General features: G+C 52.6%; 1 protein-coding gene and 1 long non-coding RNA gene across 9 annotated transcripts in view; one reads left to right on the forward strand and one right to left on the reverse strand.

The window, feature by feature from the left end:
- Positions 1–10313, reverse strand: ZNF687 (zinc finger protein 687). 8 transcript variants are annotated; one of them, XM_005541887.4, is made up of 9 exons: positions 9756–10313; positions 3443–5571; positions 3143–3321; positions 2593–2769; positions 2320–2482; positions 1853–2182; positions 1626–1738; positions 1287–1428; positions 1–1145 (listed from the first exon to the last, which is right to left on the reverse strand). In XM_005541887.4, the coding sequence occupies exons 1-9, from the start codon at positions 9763–9765 to the stop codon at positions 651–653; spliced, it is 3738 nt and encodes a 1245-aa protein (XP_005541944.3). In that variant the 5' UTR covers positions 9766–10313; the 3' UTR covers positions 1–650. The 8 variants fall into 8 exon arrangements, with proteins under 8 accessions (XP_005541944.3, XP_005541945.3, XP_045219644.2 ...); XM_005541888.4 differs by lacking the exon at positions 9756–10313 and adding an exon at positions 9440–9568; XM_045363709.2 differs by lacking the exon at positions 9756–10313 and adding an exon at positions 9425–9568.
- The window catches only part of LOC123567204 (uncharacterized), an 18864-nt gene continuing 5652 nt past the window's right edge, over positions 9811–23022 (forward strand). The window contains exons 1-2 of the long non-coding RNA XR_010587341.2: positions 9811–10292; positions 15072–15214. This is a non-coding gene — a long non-coding RNA (uncharacterized lncRNA). The remainder of the gene's footprint in view (positions 10293–15071; positions 15215–23022) is intronic.

Genomic DNA, 23022 nt, shown 5'->3' on the forward strand with positions numbered 1-23022 from the left:
TGGAGATTAGACCAAAAACAGTTTTAATGGTCTGGTTTTCTCCCTAGTTCCCCCACTGTTAGTATTATTACTACAAGAATAAAGGATTCCTGAGAGCCTGTCCCCTCCTCTCCTATGGCCCCCTTGACAGGACTCATCCCCACCAACCACCCCCCCTGGATTTCTGGGGAAAAAAAGAAGTGAAAGGCACTGCAGGGGTAGGGGGCTTGAGTGCCAGTGAGTTGGGGGGGAGGGGGCACTAGGGTAGGGCCTGGCCCAGAGGAGGAAATTTCCAGTCCATGCCTGAAGGAATTGTGGAGGGATGTGTCCATCCGTGACACCCCCATCAGTCCTTCCCTAAACCTGTCTAGCAGGAATACCTAAGTCCCATCCTCCCAACCCCAGGCCCACACTGGGGGTTCTGCAGCAGGAGCATAATTAGTGTTGGGCTCAGAAAAGAGGAATGGAGGGTCCACTCTACTAGGACTCCAGGGCCAAACCCAAAGGGAGGTTGCAGATAACTAGAATAATCCTCAAAAGCTTTTCTTCAGGTTTGAGAGAGGAATTAACAAAATGTTAATGTCAATGAAACTCCCCAGCCAGGGGATCAGGCAGCAGCAGGGAAAACCAGGCTCCAAGAGGAAGGGGCTGGTCAGTCCCAGGCTTAGGGCCTAGTTATCCCCAATAGCCCCCTGCCGAGCCCTGATGAACGCCATGCCATGCGTGCGGAAGTGGGTCTTGAGGTTGAGAGGACTGTCGCAGCTCTTGCCACAGACCTTACAGGTCAGTGGGCCTCCAGAGGCAGGCAGGGGTGAGTCTCCACCATCGGGGTCAGACCTTGATGGAGGGGCCTCTTCCTCCCCATCCCCCAGCCCCAGGGCACTGGCTTTACCCACACCCCGTCTCTTCTTGTGGCTGATGAAACGGTGCCGGCTCAGGGAGCCAGGGGAGGCAAAGCACAAGCCACAGTCGAGGCACTGCTGGGCACCATCCTCCACCCTCAACCCCACCATGAGGCTCTGTTCTGTGGAGCCGCTGCTCCGGTAGCGCAGGGGGCCATGGCCTCCAGATCCAGGTCCGCCCCTGGGGGACTTGGCTGGCGGTGTCGTGCTGTCAGGCTCCTCACTGCAAGAGTCAGAAGACTGGCGGCGTTTCCGACCTGGCCCCTGAAGAAAAGGGGAAGAAACTGGGCCTTACCACCATCCCCACTGTCCTTGGCACCCCCACGCTCACTTCCTGAGGCCACAGTCTCTACCTTCCAGTTTCCCACTCAAAGCCCTAGCACAGCAGGCCGGGCCTCTGCCTACCTGGGCTCTGGCACTGGAACCCCGAGCCAAAGTGGTCCCCCGGCCAGGGGACTGGGCCCCAAGCTGCAAGCCATGCCGGACCTGGACATGTTTCTCCAGGATCAGGCGGCTGCTGAAGGTGCGTTTTCCCTCTGTGCAATACCTGAAATGGGAGAGGACAGGATGGCAGCAGGGGCACAGCCCGAAGGCCAAGGCCCTTGCTCCTGATGAGGGGGCTGCTGGAGCAGAGGGAGACCCCAACCATCAGGCCACTTAGACACGTCGCAGGTGCAAAGGTACTTTGGCATACGGGGAGAGTCACGTGCTGGGCAGGGAGAAAAAGCGGGGAGCAAGACTTACCTGCAGGGGTACACTCGCTTGATGCCCTCGTGATTGACCCTGACATGACGCCTCAGGCTGGGGGCGGAGCAGAAGGAGCGCTCACAAAGGCGACAGGGAAACTTTTTCACTGACTAGGAGAGCATGGGTAGATGTCAGAGCCAGGCTCCAGGACCCCGTCCCCACTGTCACACTGGCAGTCCCAGTGCTGCCCCCAGCCCATGGTACTCCCCTTGGGGCTCACTCACCTTGCCATGCTCCTTCTTCATGTGGGCCACATACTCGTCACGCTCAGGGAACCAGGAGTGACACAGGCCACAGGTCCAGCCTCCAGGCCCCCCACCCCCACCCTTGAGGCCTTTGCTCCCTAGTTCCCGCCGAGGCCGTTTGGCTGGACGGGGGGGCTCAGGGGAGCTGGGTACTTCCTCCTCTTCTGAAGATGAAGATGACTCCTCAGTAGCAGGGGCTGCTTCTCCCTGAGAAACAGCCAGCTCCTCAGGCTCAGTCTTGGGGGTCAGCAGGGCACCCCCGGACCCTTTCCCAGTAGTCTCCTCCAAGCGCCCAGACTGATGGGTGTTCTGTGAGAGGAGACAAGGGAGGCTGCTGTTGTGGGGGAGGGCCTGGCTGTGCCAAAGCCCCCCACTTCTGAAGTATGTGGCCCCAGCCCCAGGTCAGTACAGCTAAGCACCCATCCCCCATCCCTCTGCTCCTGTACCTTGAGATGTTCCAGCATGGTCCTTTTTTGGGCAAAAAGCAGAGGACAAGACGGGCACTTAAAGACACTGACACGCTGGGGCAGCAAGTGCTGGTCGAAGTGTGAGGAGAGGAGGGGTTTGTGAGTGAAGACTGTGTCACACATGGCGCACTTGTAGATCAGCCTGAGGTGAGGACAATGCAGACATCAGGCAGGGAGGGGTGCAGCCCCTCCCCTCCTACACCCCACCAGCCCTGCCTCCCTGGCCCGGCCCGGCCCTCCCCCGGGCCTCACTTGGCCTGCTGAGTTTGGAAGCTGGGATGCTGGGAGTAGAGGTGGGCATGGGCGCTGGGCCCAGACTTGAAGGCCATGGGGCAGATGGGGCACTTGTGGAAAACCTCGCAGTGCGACGTCTGGATGTGGGACTTGATGGAGTTCACACCCCCAAACACCACTGAACAGCTGGGGCACCTAGGGAGGAAGCAGGAGGCCCTGTGGTGAGGTGGGAGGCATCTCCATGCCCAACCTGGGACCACACATTTATTCTCTGGGACTGGGTAGACTACAAGAAGGAAATCAGTAGTGGAGCATGAGCAGGGTGGAGAAATGAGAGAGGTGTAGAGGCCATTCCCCAAGGGAGGCTGCCGAGGGAGAGCTGGAGCTCCAGAGGTGGCCCTGCTTCCCCCCATCTCCATGGGGGACGACGGGAAGGCAGGACGTACTATCTCAGGGTTGTTTGCCAAAACAGGGCTGAGGGATACAGCGGGGATCTTGAAAGGCCATCTGAGGCTGAGGCTAGGACACACGAAACCCTACAGTTCTATGGAGGAAGGGTCCAAGGCACCTGTATCCCACACGGCGAGAGACGTGCAGACAGGCCTCCCGGAGATGGGTCTGAAAATTGGCTTGCAAGAAGTTGCCCCCACACTCAGGACAGACGTGGGGGGGTCGATTCTTATGCATGCGCTGGTGGGCGCTGAAGCTGCAGCGATTGGGGAGCATCATGGGGCAGGTTGGGCACACCTGTCGAGTGGATTAAACAAGGAAAGTCGGTGAAGAGTGTCCTGTCTCTATTACTTCTAACCAAGCCCCCAACGCCTTCCTAGATCCTGTCCCCACAGAAGGGCTGTGAAAGGTGACTCACATTGCTGGTGGCCCCAGGGGCAGGGGGGCCGAGCTGCTGGAAGTGAGCTGCCATGCCAGCCTTGTCCCGGCACTGCTCCTTGCACTCCAGGCAGCGAAAGCACGTGTAAGCAGAAGTGGCAGGGGCAGCAGGCGGCTCAGTGGAGAGTGGCAGGACAGGGGCCTCAGCAGCAACTGTAGTAATGGCAGAGGAGGTGATGGCCCCCTCACCCTTGCCCAAGGCAGGCAAGACCAGAGGTCCAGAGATAGGTGGGACAGCTACAGGCAGCAGGGGTGTGATGTCCGGCTGCCCCACCATCTGGTCAAGGGCTACGGGCCTCATGACCAAATGTGAGCACTGCATAACGAGCCCCTTGTCCTTGTGTTCACGTGCATGCAGGAGCAGGCTGCACTTGTTGAAGAAGACCAGGCGGCGGGCGCAGTGGTTGCAGGTGACCTCGATGCGCATGCTCCGGCGGTCATAGTGCCGTGCCAGGCTCTTCTCCAACGAGAAGGCATCCCCACACTCCAGGCAGCGGTAGCCGGTGGGAGGCAGGGCCAGCCCAGCCTCAGCTGGTGGGCTCAGGTTTGGCCTATAGGCAGGGAGCAGGTTCTTGCTGTTGAGGATCTTGTTGAAGGCCTCCACCAGGCTGGACTGGGTCCGTGAGATCACTGTGCCGCCCCCTGTACTCGGCCCAGTAGTTGTCTTTGAAGGCTGCACCATCACCACTGAGGCACCATTCACCTTCTGTCCCCCAGTGCCCAGCCCTGCCCGCCCCTCAGCCTTAGGCAGGGCTTGGGGCACCAGGCCTAGCACATTCTTAGCAATCATCTTAGGGCTGGTGGCAGCCCCCCCAGGCAGCACCACAGCCTTGCGGGCCACACTGGCTGCCATCAGCATGGCAGTACTGGCATTCTGGATGGTGGCCACAGGCAGCACAGTGCCTTTCAGCCTTGTACCATCACCCAACTGTACGCTCACCACCTTTGGACCCTCAGAAGTAGGTGTTGCAGGGGACAGCTTCAAGAGGCTAGCTTCAGCCAAGAAGGCCCCCTCAGCCAAGGGGGCAGGTGGATCAGGATCTGAAGGGACCTGAGTTACAGTCCTTGTGATATTCCCGCAGGATGTTTTAATGGTCTTGATCCGCACCTTAAGAGGCCTAGAGGAGCTGGAGGCAGGGGAGTCATTGCTGTCCTCATCTGCAGCCTCAGCCCCACTAGAGGGACTCTGGGGACTTCCTGGGGAAGACTTGTCCACTGGCCCCTCATCTTCTTCTTCTTTCAAGGGCTGACAGATGGGCAGTTTGGGGGAGGCAAGAGGGCTCTGGTGCCCTGGAGACTGCTTGAAGAAGGGCACCCCAGCAACTCGGGGAGGCGAGGCACTGGCAGGGATGTCCGTGGCCTCAGGGCTGGAGCCTGAGCCTTGTGGGGCTAGGCCCTGGGGTTGATGGGGGCTGCAGCTCTCCTGCTTCAAGGCCCCCAACGGTGGGGAAGAAACAGGTGGCTGCACGCCTGGGCCATTCTCCTGGGCCAGCTCAAAGGAAGAGGGGAAAGGAGGTGGGGTCATAGCCCCCTCCTGAGGGGGAGAGGGTGCAGAGGGAGGCAGGGGATCCGGGTGGTCCCCTGGCTCAGGGCCAAAATGAGCAAACAGGTCCAAGGGAGTTTTGCCTTCCATGCCTTTTTCTTTCCAGGTGCCCCCACTGGGAGGAGCAGGAGAGTGGGGGGTTTCTGGGAGGGAAGGTTCAGGACCCCCAAAACCATTCTGCATTCGATGAGGCCCCACAGGCCCTTCCTTAGTTACCCCAGCAGCCCGGGTCCCATCCCCTGCTGAGCCTCCAGCCAGGGCCTCAGACTGCTCAGGACACACAGTGTTCTTGACAATGACACTAACTACAGAAATGTCTGACGGTGGCAGGCCATGGTCAGAGGCCTGGGCTGGAACTCCAGGGCCATCCCCAGCTGAGGCTGCTGCTGTGTCTCGAGATTCACTTCCCACACCTGGTTCTGGCTTCCCTGGGCCTCCTGGCCCCTCATTTTCTTCTGGCCCAGAATGGATGGCTTCATTTGCATCAATGTCAGGGATGTCAAAGGCAGCAAGGAGGTCATCAAAATCAGGGGTCTTCATGTCCCCCATATCGGCAGGTCCCAGACCTGATGAAAACAGGAATAAGGAGAAACTGAGATGTCTGGAGATCCTGGAGCTCTTTCCTCAGCATCTCCATATTTATCCTCTCTCAGAACCCATATGCACTCCAACTTAGGTACACCTCCACCACAGCATGAATCCTACAGAGCTGCTAGGTTTGCCAAACCCTAAAATCAGAAGGTTAGTGTCCATACCCTGGCAGGCTCCAAAATCCAGAGAAAGCAGGAGAGAAGAGAGTTCTCAGAAATACAGGGAAGGGGCCAGGTGCGGTGGCTCATGCTTGTAGTCCCAGTGTTTTGGGAGACTGAGGCAGGTGGATCACTTGAGGTCAGGAGTTTGAGACCAGCCTGGCCAACATAGTGAAACCCTGTCTCTACTAAAAATACAAAAAACTAGACAGGTGTGGTGGCGCATGCCTGTAATAGCAACTACTCAGGAGGCTGAGGCAGAAGAATCACTTGAACCCATGAGGTTGAGGTTGCAGCGAGCCAAGATCATGCCACTGCACTCCAGCCTGGACAGAGTAAGACCCTGTCTCAAAAAGAAATACAGGGGGCCAGGCACAGTGGCTGACACCTGTAATCCCAGCACTTTGGGAGGCAGAGGCGGGCGGATCACGAGGTCAGGAGATCAAGACCATCCTGGCCAAGATGGTGAAACCCCGGGGCTACTAAAAATACAAAAAGTAGCTGGGCGTGGCAGCACTCACCTATAGTCCCAGCTACTCGGGAGGCTGAGGCAAAAGAATTGCTTGAACTCGGGAAGCGGAGCTTGCAGTGAGCCAAGATTGTGCCACTGTACTCCAGCCTGGGTGACAGAGCAAGACTCCATCTCAGGAAAAAACACACAAAAAAAGAAGAAGAAATACAGGAACAGGGGAGCTCAGTGAGCATCCTGGTGGAAACCAGCTCATCCCCTCCTGTGCCCAGCACAGAACCAAATAATCGATACTATCATTAAGGAGGATGCTGTATATGATACTCTAGGTTTAAGGGCTCATTCATGTCCACATGGAATCAATTCATATTCTTCATGGATCTTCTGGGGTCCACAGAGATCTGAAAGGCTATGTGTACAAAGGGGCAAGGCCGTAAGCCAAGACTAAAGAAATGATCCTCGTTCAGCTTTATCAGGGGCCTGCAGTACAAGCAAGTTTCTTCAGTGCCTTACTTTTGCTGTTTGAAAGAGGACACAAATGGCCGGGTGTGGTGGCTCACATCTGTAAACCCAGCACTTTGGGAGGTCAATCACTTGGGCCCAGGAGTTCAAGACCACCCTGGGCAACATGGTGAAACTCCCCAGGCATGATGGCACATGCCTGTATTCCCAGCTATGCCTCCCAGCTGACATGGGAGGATCCCCTGAGCCAAGGAGGTCGAGGCTGTGATGGGCCATGATCACGCCACGCACTCCAGCCTGGGTGACAGAGTGAGACCCTGTCTCAAAAAAAAAAAGAAGAAAAAGAAAAGACAAGACAGAGAGCACAAGTGATCTATATATCATAGGGTTATTCTGAGCACAATACGAAATTGCTAATGTAAGAATCACACCAAGAATACGATTCACTATTCCAGATGAACCAAGCAAGGACATGTCAGGTCAAGGAAGAGCTGGAAAGGAATAACCCCTGGAACTCTAGGGCTGGGGTCGGAGGCAAGAGTCAGGGGTCATGCAGGATCAAGTCTAGGGCACCTGGGGCCATCACTGGCACCTGGAGATCTAGCTTGGTCAGCAGGGAGAAAAGGACTCAAGGAAATTACCCAAGAGACCAAGATGGAAAAAATAAGACACAGGAACAGAAAGAGACAAAGAGAAGAGACAGAGGGGAAAATGGTGATGGCAGCCTGGTCACAAGGGCCCCAGCCTAGGCCTCTCCTGTCACAAACACCTGCTGCTCGCTCACTACCTTCCCCAGAGCGCCTGGCCCTCCCCTAGCCAGCCCCTCCTTCACCACCCCTCCGCAGCTTGCTCTCTTGAGGCTAAAACTCCCAGGGTACACACTTATCCAGCACAGCTGCCACAGTGGGGAAAAGCCAGGCTCCTTCACCCCTCACCTATCATTTCTGCTCCGAGCTCCTCACCCCATTCCATTCCCTAACTTAAACTCCTCACCCTTTCCATTTTCCTGTGGCAACAGTAGCCCAGGAAGTTTCACCTAACCTCAACCTAGCCAAGTGCAAAAAATAAAATTTAAAATCCCACAAGAATTATGTGGCACTAATCGAACATGCAGGCCAGCTCAGAGTTTGTGGGAGACCCATGTCTGTCCCCTGCCAGTGCCTCCCCATGACTGTTTCTGTATCTACGAAGAAGCAACTGAAGAATCTATCCCTATCCATTCCATGCCCAGGTTGCAGGCCATTTCTCGAAGCCAGTTCTCCCACTTCTCTCCAGCCTTCATACTGTAACTAGAGACAGCCGCAGCATGTGGCAGCTGGAATTCCTGGGACCAAGGTGGGGTGGGGGCAAAGGATACCAACCAGACAAAGGGGGAGTCCTTCCCTCACTCCCACCCTATTTAATTCTGCAGACTCTGGGTTTAAACAAAACCCCTTGTCTCTATGGGCCTGGCTCCTAAGCCTGGCTCCCTCCTGATCAGAGGCCTGAGCTACCTTCCATTCAGGTACTCAGAAGTGGACTGGTACAGGGAAGACCAGCAAAGACTAGAAAACACCTGTGAACTCACCCGCACACCCCCCGCCGCCAGCCACCTCCCTCTTGGGAGTTCCAGTGACTTAGAGGTCATCCGATGGCCACCCACTCAGAGCAGTCGACCAAGCAAGTCGCCGAGCTCAAGGCCAAGGAAGATCAGGCCTTCCTGCGACTGCTGAGCCCTGTCTCTAGGGCTCCTATCTCCCCTGCCCCCTTTCCCTCTGTGCTTCCCCAAAAGCCAAAGAGGCTGAACAGGAAAAGGCTGAACAGACCCAGGTCGAGTGGGGGCTTCACTGCCCTTTGCCCGGGCCCAAGGCCTGCAGCGCAGAGGAGGGCGAGGGGCTGGCGGCGATTAGGTTGCGGCCAAGCTGGGCAGCGGGCGGAATTAAGTCCCTGCCATCTGCCGAGGGCCGGCGCGGGGAACAAGTCCTGGGTTGCGAGGAGGGGGCGGGGTGTACACAAGAGAAACTACAAGGGAAACTGAGGCGCGCGGCGCTTCTCTCACTCGCACCGGCGTGCGAAGCGAAGGCCGGGCCTCAGTCAGGCCAGGCCCTTTGGTACCTGCTGCGCAGCACCTGGGGACCCAGGACTACACAGGATGGGGTGGGGAGCTGGGAAAGAGGGGAGGAGAGAAGGGGCGGTCTCTGCGCGACTCTCAGCTCTCTAGCCGGGGTCCGTCCCAACTCGGACCTCGTCCCCTCGCCTCCGGGCGCAGCGGAACCTCCTTCCGCCGCGGACTCCCGGAGGCTCGCTAGAGACTGGAGACTGATCGGAGGGTGCACATGGGGCCAGGGGCGCAAGCCTGATTCTTGCCCGGGCCCGGACGCTGACCCGCGCCCAGTCGGGGTGCAGGCTCCGCTCCGGCCTGGCCCAGTCCCCCCGCCCCCATCCCCGGGAACGGACACCATTTTAGGTCGCGACATCCCGCAGCCTCCAATCTCCGGGCCGCACTTCGGGTGCCTCTCGAGCTGGGGGCGCCAGGACTTGGGGTTCTCGACCCTCCTGGGGGTTTACCCGGCTAGGGGCTGTGCTTTCAACAGGCCGGGAGTTTTGCCCATCCGCCCCAATGGATGGAGGCGGTGTCTGGGCCCTCCTAGAAGCCGCCCCAGGGGGCGGCGCGGAGAAGGGGGTAGTTGACCAAGTGGGGGAGGGGCGGGGGTATTTACCCGCCCCCCCAAGTGGGCGGAGCCAAGGGCGGGTATTTACCCCAGGCACGCTTACTTGTTCCGCTCCTGGTGCGGGCCGAGACCCGGCGGTCTCTACCCCACTCCAGCCGCTGCCGCCACCGCCGCCCTCCCCGCGGCCGCCGCTACTTCCTGCTTCTCTCCGGTTCAGCCTCCCCCCTCCCTCTCCTCCCTCCGCGCTCCGGGTCTGGGCTGCCCGCTTTCGCACTCGCCATTGGCCCTTGCCCCCTTCGCTCAGCCCTGCGCCCCTCCCAGCCCCGCACTGGGTTGGTCCTAAGTACTGCCGCTCGGAACTAGCCCCGCACAGTCCTCTTATGCTCATTGGGCAAGGGGCCGAGGCCCTCTGAAGATACCTCTCCCCATTGGCTGCGCAAGGGTCCGTCTGCCCCATTTGCAAGTCACGGAAACGATTGGCCTCCGCCACTGTCGCTTAGAAAGAAGCCAGCCTGCTTCCCGGCTTTCCTACTAGAGAGGGGAGCGCCCAGGTGCGTCTCCGCCCCTCGCTCCCTATTGGCCGCTCGAAGCTTGAAGCTGCAGTTCACTTTCGCGAATCGAAGGAATCCAGCTTCTGTGTGGTGGGCGCTTTGAGCAGAACCGCACTGAGTCGGAGTGCAGGACGGAAGTGTAGGTCCTTTTGCGCTGTTTCAAGCTAATTCCGTGTCACTGATGCCGGGCAGAAGTCACAGAATGGGACGCCACCCCAAACATTACGTCATCCGCTGACCATTTCCTCGCTGTCTTCCCACCGTCTAAATCGCCATATAATCTGATGGATGGGATCCTCGCACGGGCCAGTTCCTGGGCCACAGCGTAACCCGTCGCTCCTCCCTCTGCGGGAGGGCGTGGACGGGGTACGGGATTCCGAACGTGGAAGGAATCGGGACCTAAAGGTTGGGAAGTGCTCGCGGACCGGAAGCGGGGGAGGCGACGTTAGGAGTGCTGGCGTGGCCTGGGCCATTTCCAAAGAGGCCTTAAAGGGGCAACTGATAGGCTTCCTAAGTATGGGCTGGAGGTACCCCCCAGCTCCATTTCCCATTTAAGAGCTCCCCTTTTCCCCGCCCCCAGCAAGGAGTAGGGGGTGGGGTCAAGGTCGAGTTTTCCCGCGCTTTGTTGCCACGCCCCCTGCAGGCGGGGGAAAGGGAGGAGTCGCTCGGAAAATGAATCTCTTAAATATTCTAATAGCACTGGCAGAATTCGTCTGCAAGCCCAGCGTGCCACCTCGCGCACGCAGCCGCTCGTTAACTGCATGGTGTTTTTTTTTTTTAATTAGTTTTTTTGAGGCAGTCTCACTCTGTTGCCCGGGTGGGAGCACAGTAGTGCGATCACGGCTGACTGCAGCCTCAACCTCCCAGGCCCCAGTGATCCTCCCCCCTCAGCCTCCTGAGTAGCTGGGACTACAAGAGACAGCCAACACGCCCGGCTAGTTTAATTTTTTGTAGAGACAGGGTTTTGCCATGTTGCCCAGGCTGGTCTCAAGAGATCCTTCAGACGTGAGCCACTGCTCCCTACCTTGGCGAAGTTTTTTTTTTTTTAAACAGGCCCTCATTCTGTAGTCCAGACTGGAGTGCAGTGGCGGGACCTCGGCTCACTGCAACCTCCACCTCCCAGGCTCAAGCGATTCTCCAGCCTCAGCCTCCCGACTAGCTGGGATTACAGGTGTGCAACACTACCCGCCCGGCTTTTTTTTTTTTTTTTTTTTTTTTTTTGAGACGGAGTCTCGGCCCTGTCACCCAAGCTGGAGTGCAGTGGTGCGATCTCGGCTCACTGCAAGCTCCGCCTCCCGCGTTCACGCCATTCTCCTGCCTCAGCCTCCCGAGTAGCTGGGACTACAGGCGCCGGCCACTACGCTCGGCTAATTTTTTGTATTTTTAGTAGAGACGGGGTTTCACCATGTTAGCCAGGATGGTCTCGATCTCCTGACCTCGTGCTCTGCCCTCCTCGGCCCCCCAAAGTGCTGGGATTACAGGTGTGAGCCACCGTGGCCGGCCATTTTTGTATTTTTAGTAGAGACGGGGTTTCACCATATTGGCCAGGCTGGTCTCGAACTTCTGACCTCAAATGATCCACCCGCCTCAGCCTCCCAAAGTGCTGGGATTACAGGTGTGACCCACCGCGCCCGGCAGGGTTTTTAAAAGTGGTTTTGTTACGCTGCCCAGGAGTCCCAGGACACTGGAACCAGGACTCCCCATCGAGCCCCGGCAGTTTCCGAGCTCCTTTGAAGTATGAGTCAGAACTTATGGATGGGAATTCTGGAGCCACCACTTGCCCTATGATGGCAATGGGCAAGTCGCTCAACCTCCCAGATCCTGTTTTCTCATGGGTAAAACGGGGATTATAATACCACCTGACAATATTATTTTTGTGAGGATTAAATGATTTTAGAATGTAAACGTGCTTTGTAAAGTAATTGGCAGTTGGGATTAGTGTGCCCTTTCTCCCGGAGACTTGCAACCTGTGTGCTTGGTCCGCCTGCATTTGCTCCCAGTCGCTCCAGCTCAGATGCTCTTCCTTCTCTGAGGACTATTTAAGGGTCCCTATGTAAGCAACCGGCATTCCGTTTCCACCTCCTCTTCTGGTCTTCCTATACGGAATAACAGTTACTACTCATATACACATAGTATTATGGGGGACTCACACCTGTAATCCCAGCACTTTGAGAAGTCTAGGTGGGTAGCTCGCTTGAGCCCTGGAGTTCGAGACCAGCCTGTGCAACATAGCAGGACTCTGCCTCTACAAAATATTTGGGAAAAAAAAATTAGCCAGGGGTGTTGGCAGGCGACTGTGATCCCAGCTCCTGGGGAGGCTGGGATGGAAGGATCGCTTGAGCCTAGGAAGTCAAAGCTGCAGTGAGCTGGGATCGCACCACTGCACTCCAGCCTGGGAGACAGAGCAAGACCCTGTCTCAAAAAAAAAACACACACACACACACACAAATAAAAACTTTATGTATATCATTAATAACTCATGCAATCCTTAGCACAACCATGGAAGGAGGTACTATTCCAGGTACTGGGGGTGCAGCAGTTAACAAAGCAGACAAGAAGCCCTGTCATGAAACACACATTCTTAAAGAGAAGACAAACAATAAATATTAGAACTGATAGCTGCCAAGGAATAAAATAGAGCTATCAAGCCATGCAAAGACAGAGGAATCTGCAGTGCACGTGAATAAATGAAGAAGCCAATCTGAAAAGGCTGCATGCTGTATGATTCCAACTATGTGACATTCTAGAAAAGGCAAAACTAGAGAGAGTAAAAAGATCAGTGGTTGGTTGCCGAGGGTTCAGGTGGAGGGAGGGAGATGAATAAATGGAGCACAGGGGACTCTAAGGACACTGAAACTATTCTGTATGATACTGTAATAGTGGATACATGGCATTATTCATTTGTCAAAAGCCATGGAATGTACAACACAAAGACTGAACCCTGTGAGCGTGGTGGCTCACACATGTAATCCCTGAACTTTGGGAGGCCAAAGCGGGAGGATCAACAAAAAAATTAGAAAAATTAGCGGAGTACAGTGGCGCACACCTGTAGTCCCAAGTACTCAAGAGGCTGAAGCGGGAGAGTTCCTTGAGCCCAGCAGTTTGAGGCTGCAGTGAGCTATGATCCTGCTGCCGCACTCCAGCCTGGGCAACAAAGTGAGACCCTGTCTCTTAATAATAAAGAATCCATATTGGTTCATCAATTGTAACAAATGTACCACACTAATGCAAGATATTAATGAATAATAGAGTAACTTGAACAACATGAAGAGACCCCATCTCTACAAAAAAACTTTTTTTAAGTGTGGCATGGTGGTGCACGCCTGTGGTCCCAGCTATTTGGGAGGCTGAGGAGGGAGAATCACCTGAGCCCTGGAGGTCAAAGTTGCAGTGAGGTATAGTCACACCGCTGCACTCCAGCCTGGGCAAAAGACCAAGACCTTGTCTCAATAACAACGGGAAACTGGAGAGAGGATATGTGGGAACTCCCATTTTGTGCTCAGTTTTTCTGTAAACCTAAAAATGCTGTAAAAAATAAAGTGTTGGCTGGGCGCGGTGGCTCAAGCCTGTAATCCCAGCACTTTGGGAGGCCGAGACGCGCGGATCACGAGGTCAGGAGATCGAGACCATCCTGGCTAACACGGTGAAACCCCGTCTCTACTAAAAAATACAAAAAACTAGCCGGGCGCAGTGGCGGGCGCCTGTAGTCCCAGGTACTCGGGAGGCTGAGGCAGGAGAATGGCGTGAACCCGGGAGGCGGAGCTTGCAGTGAGCTGAGATCCGGCCACTGCACTCCAGCCTGCGCGGCAGAGCGAGACTCCGTCTCAAAAAAAAAAAATAAAATAAAGTGTTAATTTAAAAACAAAAACAATCAAAAAACAAAGCAGGCGGCTAGGTGCGGTGGCTCACACCTGTAATCCCAGCACTTTGGGAGGCCGAGGCGGGTGAATCACGAGGTCAGGAGATCGAGACCATCCTGGCTAACACGGTGAAACCCTGTCTGTACTAAAAATACAAAAAATTAGCTGGGCATGGTGGCACACACCTATAGTCCCAGCTACTTGGGAGGCTGAGGCAAGAGAATCGCTTGAACCCGGGTGGCAGAAGTTGCAGTGAACCGAGATTGCGCCACTGCACTACAGCCTGGGCGCAGAGCAAGACTCCGTCAAAAAAAAAAAAAAAAAAAAAGCAGGGAAGGATGACAGTAAGTGTGGGAGGGTTGCAATTTTAGATAGGGTGGACAATGAAGGCCTTTCCAAGAAGATGGTGGTAAAGTAAAGGTCTGAAGGAGATGAGGGAGTGAGCCATGCAGCTATCTGGGACAAGAACATTCCAGGAAGAAAGAACAAGTACAAGGTCCTCAGGTGGGGAGTGTGTTCCAGAGTGGGTGGGAGGAGCGAGTTGGGTCATGGGATGCTTTGGAAGCTATGGGAAGTTCTTTGGCATTTTCTCAGAGTGGGATAGGAAGCCATCAAAAGGAGACAGATGACGTGGTGGCCTGACTTACGTTTTAAAAGGGTTGAAAGTGCGGTGTGAGAGAAAGAAAAGACTCCAGAGCTTGGAGGCTGAGGAAGTAGAAGCATGATATTGCCCCATTTCTTGAGCTGAGAAGACTACAGGAGAAGCAGGTTTTAGGGGTTAGGTCGGTAGCTCAGTTTTAGTCATGTTGAGGTATTACACATCCAAGTGGAGATACAAATGTAGGTGTCATCAGCTTATAGACAGTGTTTAAAACCCAGGTCAGAATGGATGAGATCACCAAGGGAGGACTGAGGCACGGGAAACTCCAAAGTTAAAAGGTCAAGGAGATGAGAAGAACAGCAAAGAGGAAGGAGGGAACCAGGAGAATGTTGTAACCTTCAAGCTAAATTTAAAAAGTATCTCAAGAAAGAGGAAGAGAGAATGATAGATGCCACTAAAATATCAAATAGGATGAAACCTGAGAATTGACCAATGGATTTAAGCAAAATGGAGGTCACCGGTGATCATGATAAGGAGAGATTTGATGGACTGGTGGGGACAAAAGCCTGCATGGAATGGGTTCAAAAGAATGGAGGAGGAAAAAAGAAAAGTCACTATAAAACTCTTTCAAAGGAAGGAAGGAGAAAAAAGATGGTAACTAGAGGAAAAAAAGCGACCAAGAAAGGACTGTTTCTTTTAATAGTTATCTCTTTTTCTCATCAGGTTCTACTGACCCAAGGAAAGGACTATTTATTTGAAGATGAAGAAGTTGTATGTTAGTACACGGGTGGAGAGGATCCTGTAGACAGGAAAAACTGAAGTAGCAGAGCGATAAGGAAAGTTCCTGGAACCATGTTCTTCAGAAGGTGAGCGAGAGGGTCAAGTTCACAAACAGAGGCATTGCCTTACACAGCGGCAGGAACAGTTCCCGAATAATAATTGGGAGAGAAGGCAGAGTGAGCGGGCATGGGTCGAGGGAGCTGGGGAGCTGTGGGATATCTCTTTGTTGTTTCTGTTGTCCAGTGGTATAAGAGCATGTGTTGTCAAACTCTATAAGAATAAAAAATCAAGATCACCCTCTAAGAGTGAGGATGATGAAGAAACTAGGAGTTTGAGGAGAAAAAAGGTAGGAAATACGCATTCAGGAGAGAGGAATGGACTAGAAGGGGAGATCAAGAGACTGAGAGGCCAGTGGCCTGGAAGACTCATTTACCTGGATATTTAAATCAACAGGAATGGGCCGGGTGCAGTGGCTCACACCTGTAATCCCAGCACTTTGGGAGGCCGAGGCAGGCGAATCACCTGAGGTCAGGAGTTCGAGACTAGCCTGACCAACATGAAGAAACTCTGTCTCTACTAAAAATACAAAAATTAGCCAGGCATAGTGGTGCATGCCTGTAATCCCAGCTACTCAGGAGGCTGAGGTAGGAGAATCACTTGAACCTGGGAGGCGGAGGTTGTGGTGAGCCGAGATTGTGCCATTGCACTCCAGCCTGGGCAATAAGAGTGACACTCCGACTCAAAAAAAAAAAAAAAATCTTGAACTTCATATATATAGAGAGTATGATTCCATTTATATATGTGTGTGTGTGTATATATATATACACTATACATATATAGTATGATTCCATTTATATAAAGTTCAAGCCAGGCGTGGTGGCTCATACCTGTAATCCCAGCACTTTGGGAGGCTGAGACAGGTGGATCACAAGGTCAGGAGTTCAAGACTAGCCTGGCCAAGATGCTGAAGCCCCATCTCTACTAACAACACAAAAATTAGCCAGGCGTGGTGGTGTGCACCTGTAATCGCAGCTACTTGGGAGGCTGAGGCAGGAGAATCGCTTGAACCTGGGTGGCAGAGGTTGCAGTGAGCTGAGATCGTGCCACTGCACTCCAGCCTGGGCAACAGAGCAAGATTCCGTCTCAAAAAATAAAACAAAAATAAAAAATAAAGTTCAAGAACAGGCAAAGTAAATCAATGGTGATAGTAGCAGAATTGTGGTAACCATTGCCTGGGAAAGGGTAAGAGGAATATATATATATACACACACACGCACACACACACTCACACACATTTTTTTTTTTTTTAAACAAGGTCTTGCTCTGTCACCCAGGCTGGAGTGCAGTGGGGCAATCACGGCTCACTGCAGCCTCAACCTCCTGGGCTCAAGTGATCCACCCACCTCAGCCTCCCAAGTAGCTGGGGCTGCAGATGTGAGGCACTGTGCCGGCTAGTAGGAGGAATCTTTGGAGATGCACACATAGACCACCAGATTAATGGTGCGCACCTTCCGTTAATAGTACCCACCACCTTTCCTTGTTGCAGCCGTCTTCTGTCTCACCCTACTCTGTCCTATACTACTCCTATCCCCATTCTTGATTGTTATTATTATTATTATTTTTTTTTTTTTTTTTTTTGAGATGGAGTCTCGCTCTGTCGCCCAGGCTGGAGTGCAGTGGCGCGATCTCGGCTCACTGCAAGCTCCGCCTCCCGGGTTCACGCCATTCTCCTGCCTCAGCCTCCCGAGTAGCTGGGACTACAGGCGCCCACAACCGCGCCTGGCTAATTTTTTGTATTTTTAGTAGAGACGGGGTTTCACCGTGGTCTCGATCTCCTGACCTTGTGATCCGCCCGCCTCGGCCTCCCAAAGTGCTGGGATTACAGGCGTGAGCCACCGCGCCCGGCCTTTTTTTTTTTTGAGACGGAGTCTCGCTCTGTCGCCCAGGCTGGAGTGCAGTGGCGCGATCTCGGCTCACTGCAAGCTCCGCCTCCCAGGCTCACGCCATTCTCCTGCCTCAGCCTCCCGAGTAGCTGGGACTACAGGCGCGCACCACCACGCCCAGCTAATTTTTTGTATTTTTAGTAGAGACGGGGTTTCACCGTGTTAGCCAGGATGGTCTCGATCTCCTGACCTCGTGATCCGCCTGCCTCGGCCTCCCAAAGTGCTGGGATTACAGGCGTGAGCCACCGCGCCCGGCCGATTGTTATTATTATTATTATTAGTCTTCACAAACCTTCTGTCTTTGCTTAAAATATATTGTTTCATTTTTCACATCTTTGCCATGGAGGGCAGTAATAAGTAATTGAGAACTACACACGAAGGGATGGAGAGAACCCTGGAGAAATGTTAGGATGAGCAGCAGAAGTACCTACCTGTCCTTGACTTGCAGCAGGTAGCAGACCAAGCAGTACCCAGCACAACTTTGCACAAAATTTCGCTGGGCACTGAGGAATGCCTCAGTGGTGTAACTGCCATGCTCCTGTAGAAAGTAATCGAGCAAGGAGAGCTGTGACTGTTTCTTATTATTAGTCTCGCTCTCACCCAGGTTGGAGTGCAATGGCACAGTCTCAGCTCACTGCAACCTCCACCTCTCGGGTTCCAGCGATTCTCCTGCTTCAGCCTCCAGAGTAGCTGGGATTACAGGTGCCCACTGCCATGCCTGGCTAATTTTTTGTGTGTGTTTTTAGTAGAGGCGGAGTTTACCATACTGGCCAGGCTGGTCTCGAACTCCTGACCTCGTGATCTGCCTACCTTGGCCACCCAAAATACCGGGATTACAGGCGTGAGCCACCATGCCTGGCTTTTTCTTTTTTGAGAGGGGGTCTCACTCTCTCCAGGCTGGAGTGAGTGAGACCAGGCTGGAGTGCCCTGGTGCAGTCTCGGCTTACTGCAGCCTTGAGCTCCTGGGCTCATGTGATCCTCCCATGTCAGCCTCCCGAATAGCTGGGATTACAGGCATGCACCACCATGCCCAGCTAATTTTTTTATTTTTGGTAGAGATGGGGTCCCACTATGTTGCCCAGGTTGCTCTCGATCTCCTGGGTTCAAGTGATCCTCCCACAACAGCCTCCCAAAGTGCTAGAATTACAGGTGTGAGCCACCACATCTACCCTATTTTTATATTTATTTATTTATTTATTTTGAGATGGAGTTTCACTCTTGTTGCTCAGGCTGGAGTACAGTGGTGCGATCTCGGCTCACTGCAAATCAGCTTCCCAGGTTCAAGCAATTCTCCTGCTTCAGCCTCCCAAGTAGCTGGGACTACAGGCGTGCGCCATCACGCCCGGCTAATTTTGTATTTTTGGTAGAGATGGGGTTTCACTGTGTTGGTCAGGTTGGTCGGACCTCAGGTGATCCACCCACCTTGGCCTCCCAAAGTGCTGGGAATACAGGCATGAGACACCACACCCAGCCCACCTGGCCTATTTATTAAATTTATTTAACAAACAGGGTCTTGCTCTATCACCCAGGCTGGAGTTCAGTGGTGTCATCATAGCTCACTGTAACCTTGAACTCCTGGACTCAAGCAATTCTCCCGCTCAGCCTTCTGAGTAGCTGGGACTATAGGTGTGTGTGACCACATCTGGCTAATTAAAATATATATGTGTATATATATAGTTTGTAGAGACAAGGTCTCCTTATATTGCCCAGGCTGTCTCAAACTCCTGGGCTCAAGCTATCCTCCTGCCTCAGCCTCCCAAAGCACTAGGATTACAGGCATGAGCCACTGTGCCCAGCCCATACTCTTTCATTTTCTAGGACAAAGACTACAAACTGTGGACCTATGGGTTGAGCCTAGACTGCATACATATATTTTTTTAATTTGAAGATCATCCCTTCCCAGCATTATAGTAAATGGAACAACACTGAAATCCTACTTGGTACCAGTGTGCCTTAATATGCTAGATAAAATATTTTAAATATCTTTGCTTCAGATTTTAAAAAATATTTCAATATGCTGAAAAATTTTAAGCACATAAAAGTAAACAGAAAAGTATGGGCCGGGCGCGGTGGCTCACGCCTGTAATCCCAGCACTTTGGGAGGCCGAGGCGGGCGGATCACAAGGTCAGGAGATCGAGACCACGGTGAAACCCCGTCTCTACTAAAAATACAAAAAATGAGCCGGGCGCGGTTGTGGGTGCCTGTAGTCCCAGCTACTCGGGGGGAGGCTGAGGCAGGAGAATGGCGTGAACCTGGGAGGCGGAGCTTGCAGTGAGCCGAGATCGCGCCACTGCACTCCAGCCTGGGCAACAGAGCGAGACTCCATCTCAAAAAAAAAAAAAAAAAAAAGAAAAGTATGAGCCTCCAGGTAATCATCAGCCAGCTCCAGCAATTATCAAATCAGGGCCAATATTATTTTATCTGTACCCTGCCCACTCACCCCTTATTATTATGAAAAAATGGGACAAATTAAAACTGTGTGCCATCTGATACAGCACAACGAGAATAACAGCATCACTGTGCTATCCCTGCCAACGATGCATAACCTGAATCCGACATCAGACAAATCCATATTAAGGGGCAATCAAAATAACTGGCCGGGGCCAGTTATTTTACAGGTTTATGTCTGTAATCCCAGCACTCTGGGAGTCCAAGGCAGGCGGATCACTTGAGGTCAGGAGTTCGAGACCAGCCTGGCCAACATGGTGAAACCCTGGCTGTACTAAAAATACAAAAATTAGCCAGGCATGGTGGCAGGCACCTGTATTCCCAGCTACTCAGAAGGCTGAGGCAGGAGAATCGCATGAACCCAGTAGTCAGAGGTTGCAGTGAGCCAAGACCACGCCACTACACTCCAGCCTGGGCAATAGAGCGGGACTCCGTCATAAAACAAAATAAAAAATAAATAAATAAATAACTGGACTGTAATGTTCTAAAGTGTCAGGGTCTGGCCGGGCACAGTGGCTCATGCCTGTAATCCCAGCACTTTAGGAGGCCAAAGTGGGCAGATCACCTGAGGTCAGCAGTTCGAGAGCAGCCTGGACAACATGGTGAAACCCTGACTCTACTAAAAATACAGAGGATAGCTGGACATGGTGGCAAGTGCCTGTAATCCCAGCTACTCAGGAGGCTGAGGCAGGAGAATCACTTGAACCCAGGAGATAGAGGTTGCAGTGAGCCAAGATGGTGCCACTGCATTCCAGCCTGGGCAACAGAGCAAGACTCTGTCTCAAAAATAAATAAATAGGCTGGGCGCGGCCGGGCGCAGTGGCTCAAGCCTGTAATCCCAGCACTTTGGGAGGCCGAGACGGGCGGATCACGAGGTCAGGAGATCGAGACCATCCTGCCTAACACGGTGAAACCCCGTCTCTACTAAAAAATACAAAAAACTAGCCGGGCGCGGTGGCAGGCGCCTGTAGTCCCAACTACTCGGGAGGCTGAGGCCGGAGAATGGCGTGAACCCGGGAGGCGGAGCTTGCAGTGAGCTGAGATCCGGCCACTGCACTCCAGCCTGGGCGGCAGAGCGAGACTCCGTCTCAAAAAAAAAAAAAAAAAAAAAGTCTGGGCGCAGTGGCTCATGCCTGTAATCCCAGCACTTTGGGAGGTCGAGGCTTGCGGATCACAAGGTCAGGAGATCGAGACCATCCTGGCTAACACGGTAAAACCCCATCTCTACTAAAAATACAAAAAACTTAGCCGGGCGTGGCGGCGGTCCTCTGTAGTCCCAGTTACTCGGGAGGCTGAGGCAGGAGAATGGTGTGAACCCAGGAGGCGGAGCTTGTAGTGAGCCAAGATTGCGCCACTGCACTCCAGCCTGGGTGACAGAGCGAGACTCCGTCTCAAAAAATAAATGAATAAATAAATACAAATAAAATAAAAATAAATAAAGTGTCAGGGTCATAAAAATCAAGGAAAGATCAGGAACTTTTCTGGGTTAAAGGAATTTAGAAAGACATGACAACTAAATGCAACATGAAATTCTAAACTATTTTTTTTTTCTTTTGCTATAAATGCCATTATTGGGCTAGTTGATAAATCTGAGGATTAGATGGTAATAATATAACAGTGCTAATTTTCTGATTTGTGTGATTGTTTTCTAGTTATGTAATGGAATGTCTTTTTTTTCTAGGAAATGTATACTAAAGTATTCAGGGATAATGAGCAATTAAGTTGGCAACTTACCGTCAGATGATTCAGGGGGGAAAAAGTCTTTTGGACTATACTTGCAACTTTTATGTAAGTTTGACATCACTTCAAAAGAAAAAAAGGCAAAGCATGGTGCAATGCGCTTGTAATCTCAGCTACTCGAGAGGCTGAAGTGGGAAGGACTGCTTCAGTCCAGGAGTTGGAGGCTGCAGTGAAGCATGATTGCATCACTGCACTCCAGCCTGGGCAACAGAGCAAGACCCCAACTCTCAAAAAAGAGTTAGTGGCTGGCCGGGCGTGGTGGCTCAAGCCTGTAATCCCAGCACTTTGGGAGGCCGAGACGGGCGGATCACAAGGTCAGGAGATCGAAACCATCCTGGCTAACACGGTGAAACCCCGTCTCTATTAAGAAATACAAAAAACTAGCCGGGCGAGGTGGCGGGCGCCTGTAGTCCCAGCTACTCGGGAGGCTGAGGCCGGAGAATGTCGTGAACCCGGGAGGCGGAGCTTGCAGTGAGCTGAGATCCGGCCACTGCACTCCAGCCTGGGCGACAGAGCGAGACTCCGTCTCAAAAAAAAAAAAAAAAAAAAAGAGTTAGTGGCTAATAGTACTATGAAATTGATGAGACATTAGTCCTCAGTTTCAGGAATCCCAACAAATCCCAAGCACGACATATGAAAATAAATCTATACCCAGACACATTATATTGAAAGTGTAGAACATCAGAAACAAAGATACTATAATCATCTGTCAGCTCAGGAACAAAAAAAGACTTACAAAGAAATAGCAATTAGAGGCTGGGCGTGGTGGCGCGTGCCTATAGTCCCAGCTACTTGGGAGGCTGAGGCAAGAGAATCACTTGAACTCAGGAGATGGAGGTTGCAGTGAGCCAAGATCACGCCACTGTACTCCAGCCTGGGTGACAGAGAGACTCCATCTCAAAAAAATAAAAATAAAAATAGCAATTAGATTGATATCTGACTTCTGTACAGCAACAGTGAAAACCCAACAGTAGAATTATATCATCAATGTGCTGGGAGAATATATTCATATATTCAGATTTCTATATCTAATATATTTATGTATGAAGATGAAACAAGGACATTTTACACAAACAAAAGCTGAGAAAGTTGACTACCAACATGTCTTCACTAAAAGAACTATAGGATTTAGGCCAGGTGTGGTGGCTCATGCCTGTAATCCCAGCACTCTGGGGAGGCTGAGGCAGGTGGATCACTTGAGGCCAGAAGTTCGAGACCAGCCTGGCCAACATGGTGAAACCCATCTCTACTAAAAATACAAAAAAATTAGCTGGGTGTGGTGGTGCACACCTGTAGTTCCAGCTACTCAGGAGACTGAGGCAGCAGAATCACTTGAACCCAGGAGGCAGAGGTTGCAGGTTGCAATGAGCCAAGATTATTCCACTGCGCTCTAGCCTGGGTGACAGAGACTCTGTCTCAAAAAAAAAAAAAAAAATAGGATTTACTTCCAGAAAAATAAATATTATCCCAGAATGGTTTGTGAAGCAATAATTGGTGAGAAAAAGATTAGCAGATTTGTGGGTAAAGCTAAATCAACATTGCTTATATGAGATACTAGTGATAATATCTGGCCAGGCGTGTTGGCTCACACCCGTCATCCCAACAGTTTGGGAGGCCGAGTTGGGCAGATTACTTGAGGTCAGGAGTTCGAGACCCACCTGGCCAACATAGTGAAACCCCATCTCTACTAAAAAATACAAAAATTAGCTGCGTGGGGTGGGCTAGAATAACATTCTCAAAGAAAACTGGAGGCTTGGCCAGG

The sequence above is a fragment of the Macaca fascicularis genome, chromosome 1 (genome assembly GCF_037993035.2).
Source record: "Macaca fascicularis isolate 582-1 chromosome 1, T2T-MFA8v1.1".
Classification (NCBI taxonomy): domain Eukaryota; kingdom Metazoa; phylum Chordata; class Mammalia; order Primates; family Cercopithecidae; genus Macaca; species Macaca fascicularis.

Bases quoted from the DNA above. Each gene is read 5' to 3' on its own strand.
- ZNF687 (XM_005541887.4), bottom strand. The intron at 2,483-2,592 runs GTGAGGCCCGGG...TCCTCACCTCAG, and splicing joins TTCCAAACTCAGCAGGCCAA to GCTGATCTACAAGTGCGCCA. The intron at 2,183-2,319 runs GTACAGGAGCAG...CTCCTCTCACAG, and splicing joins CCATGCTGGAACATCTCAAG to AACACCCATCAGTCTGGGCG.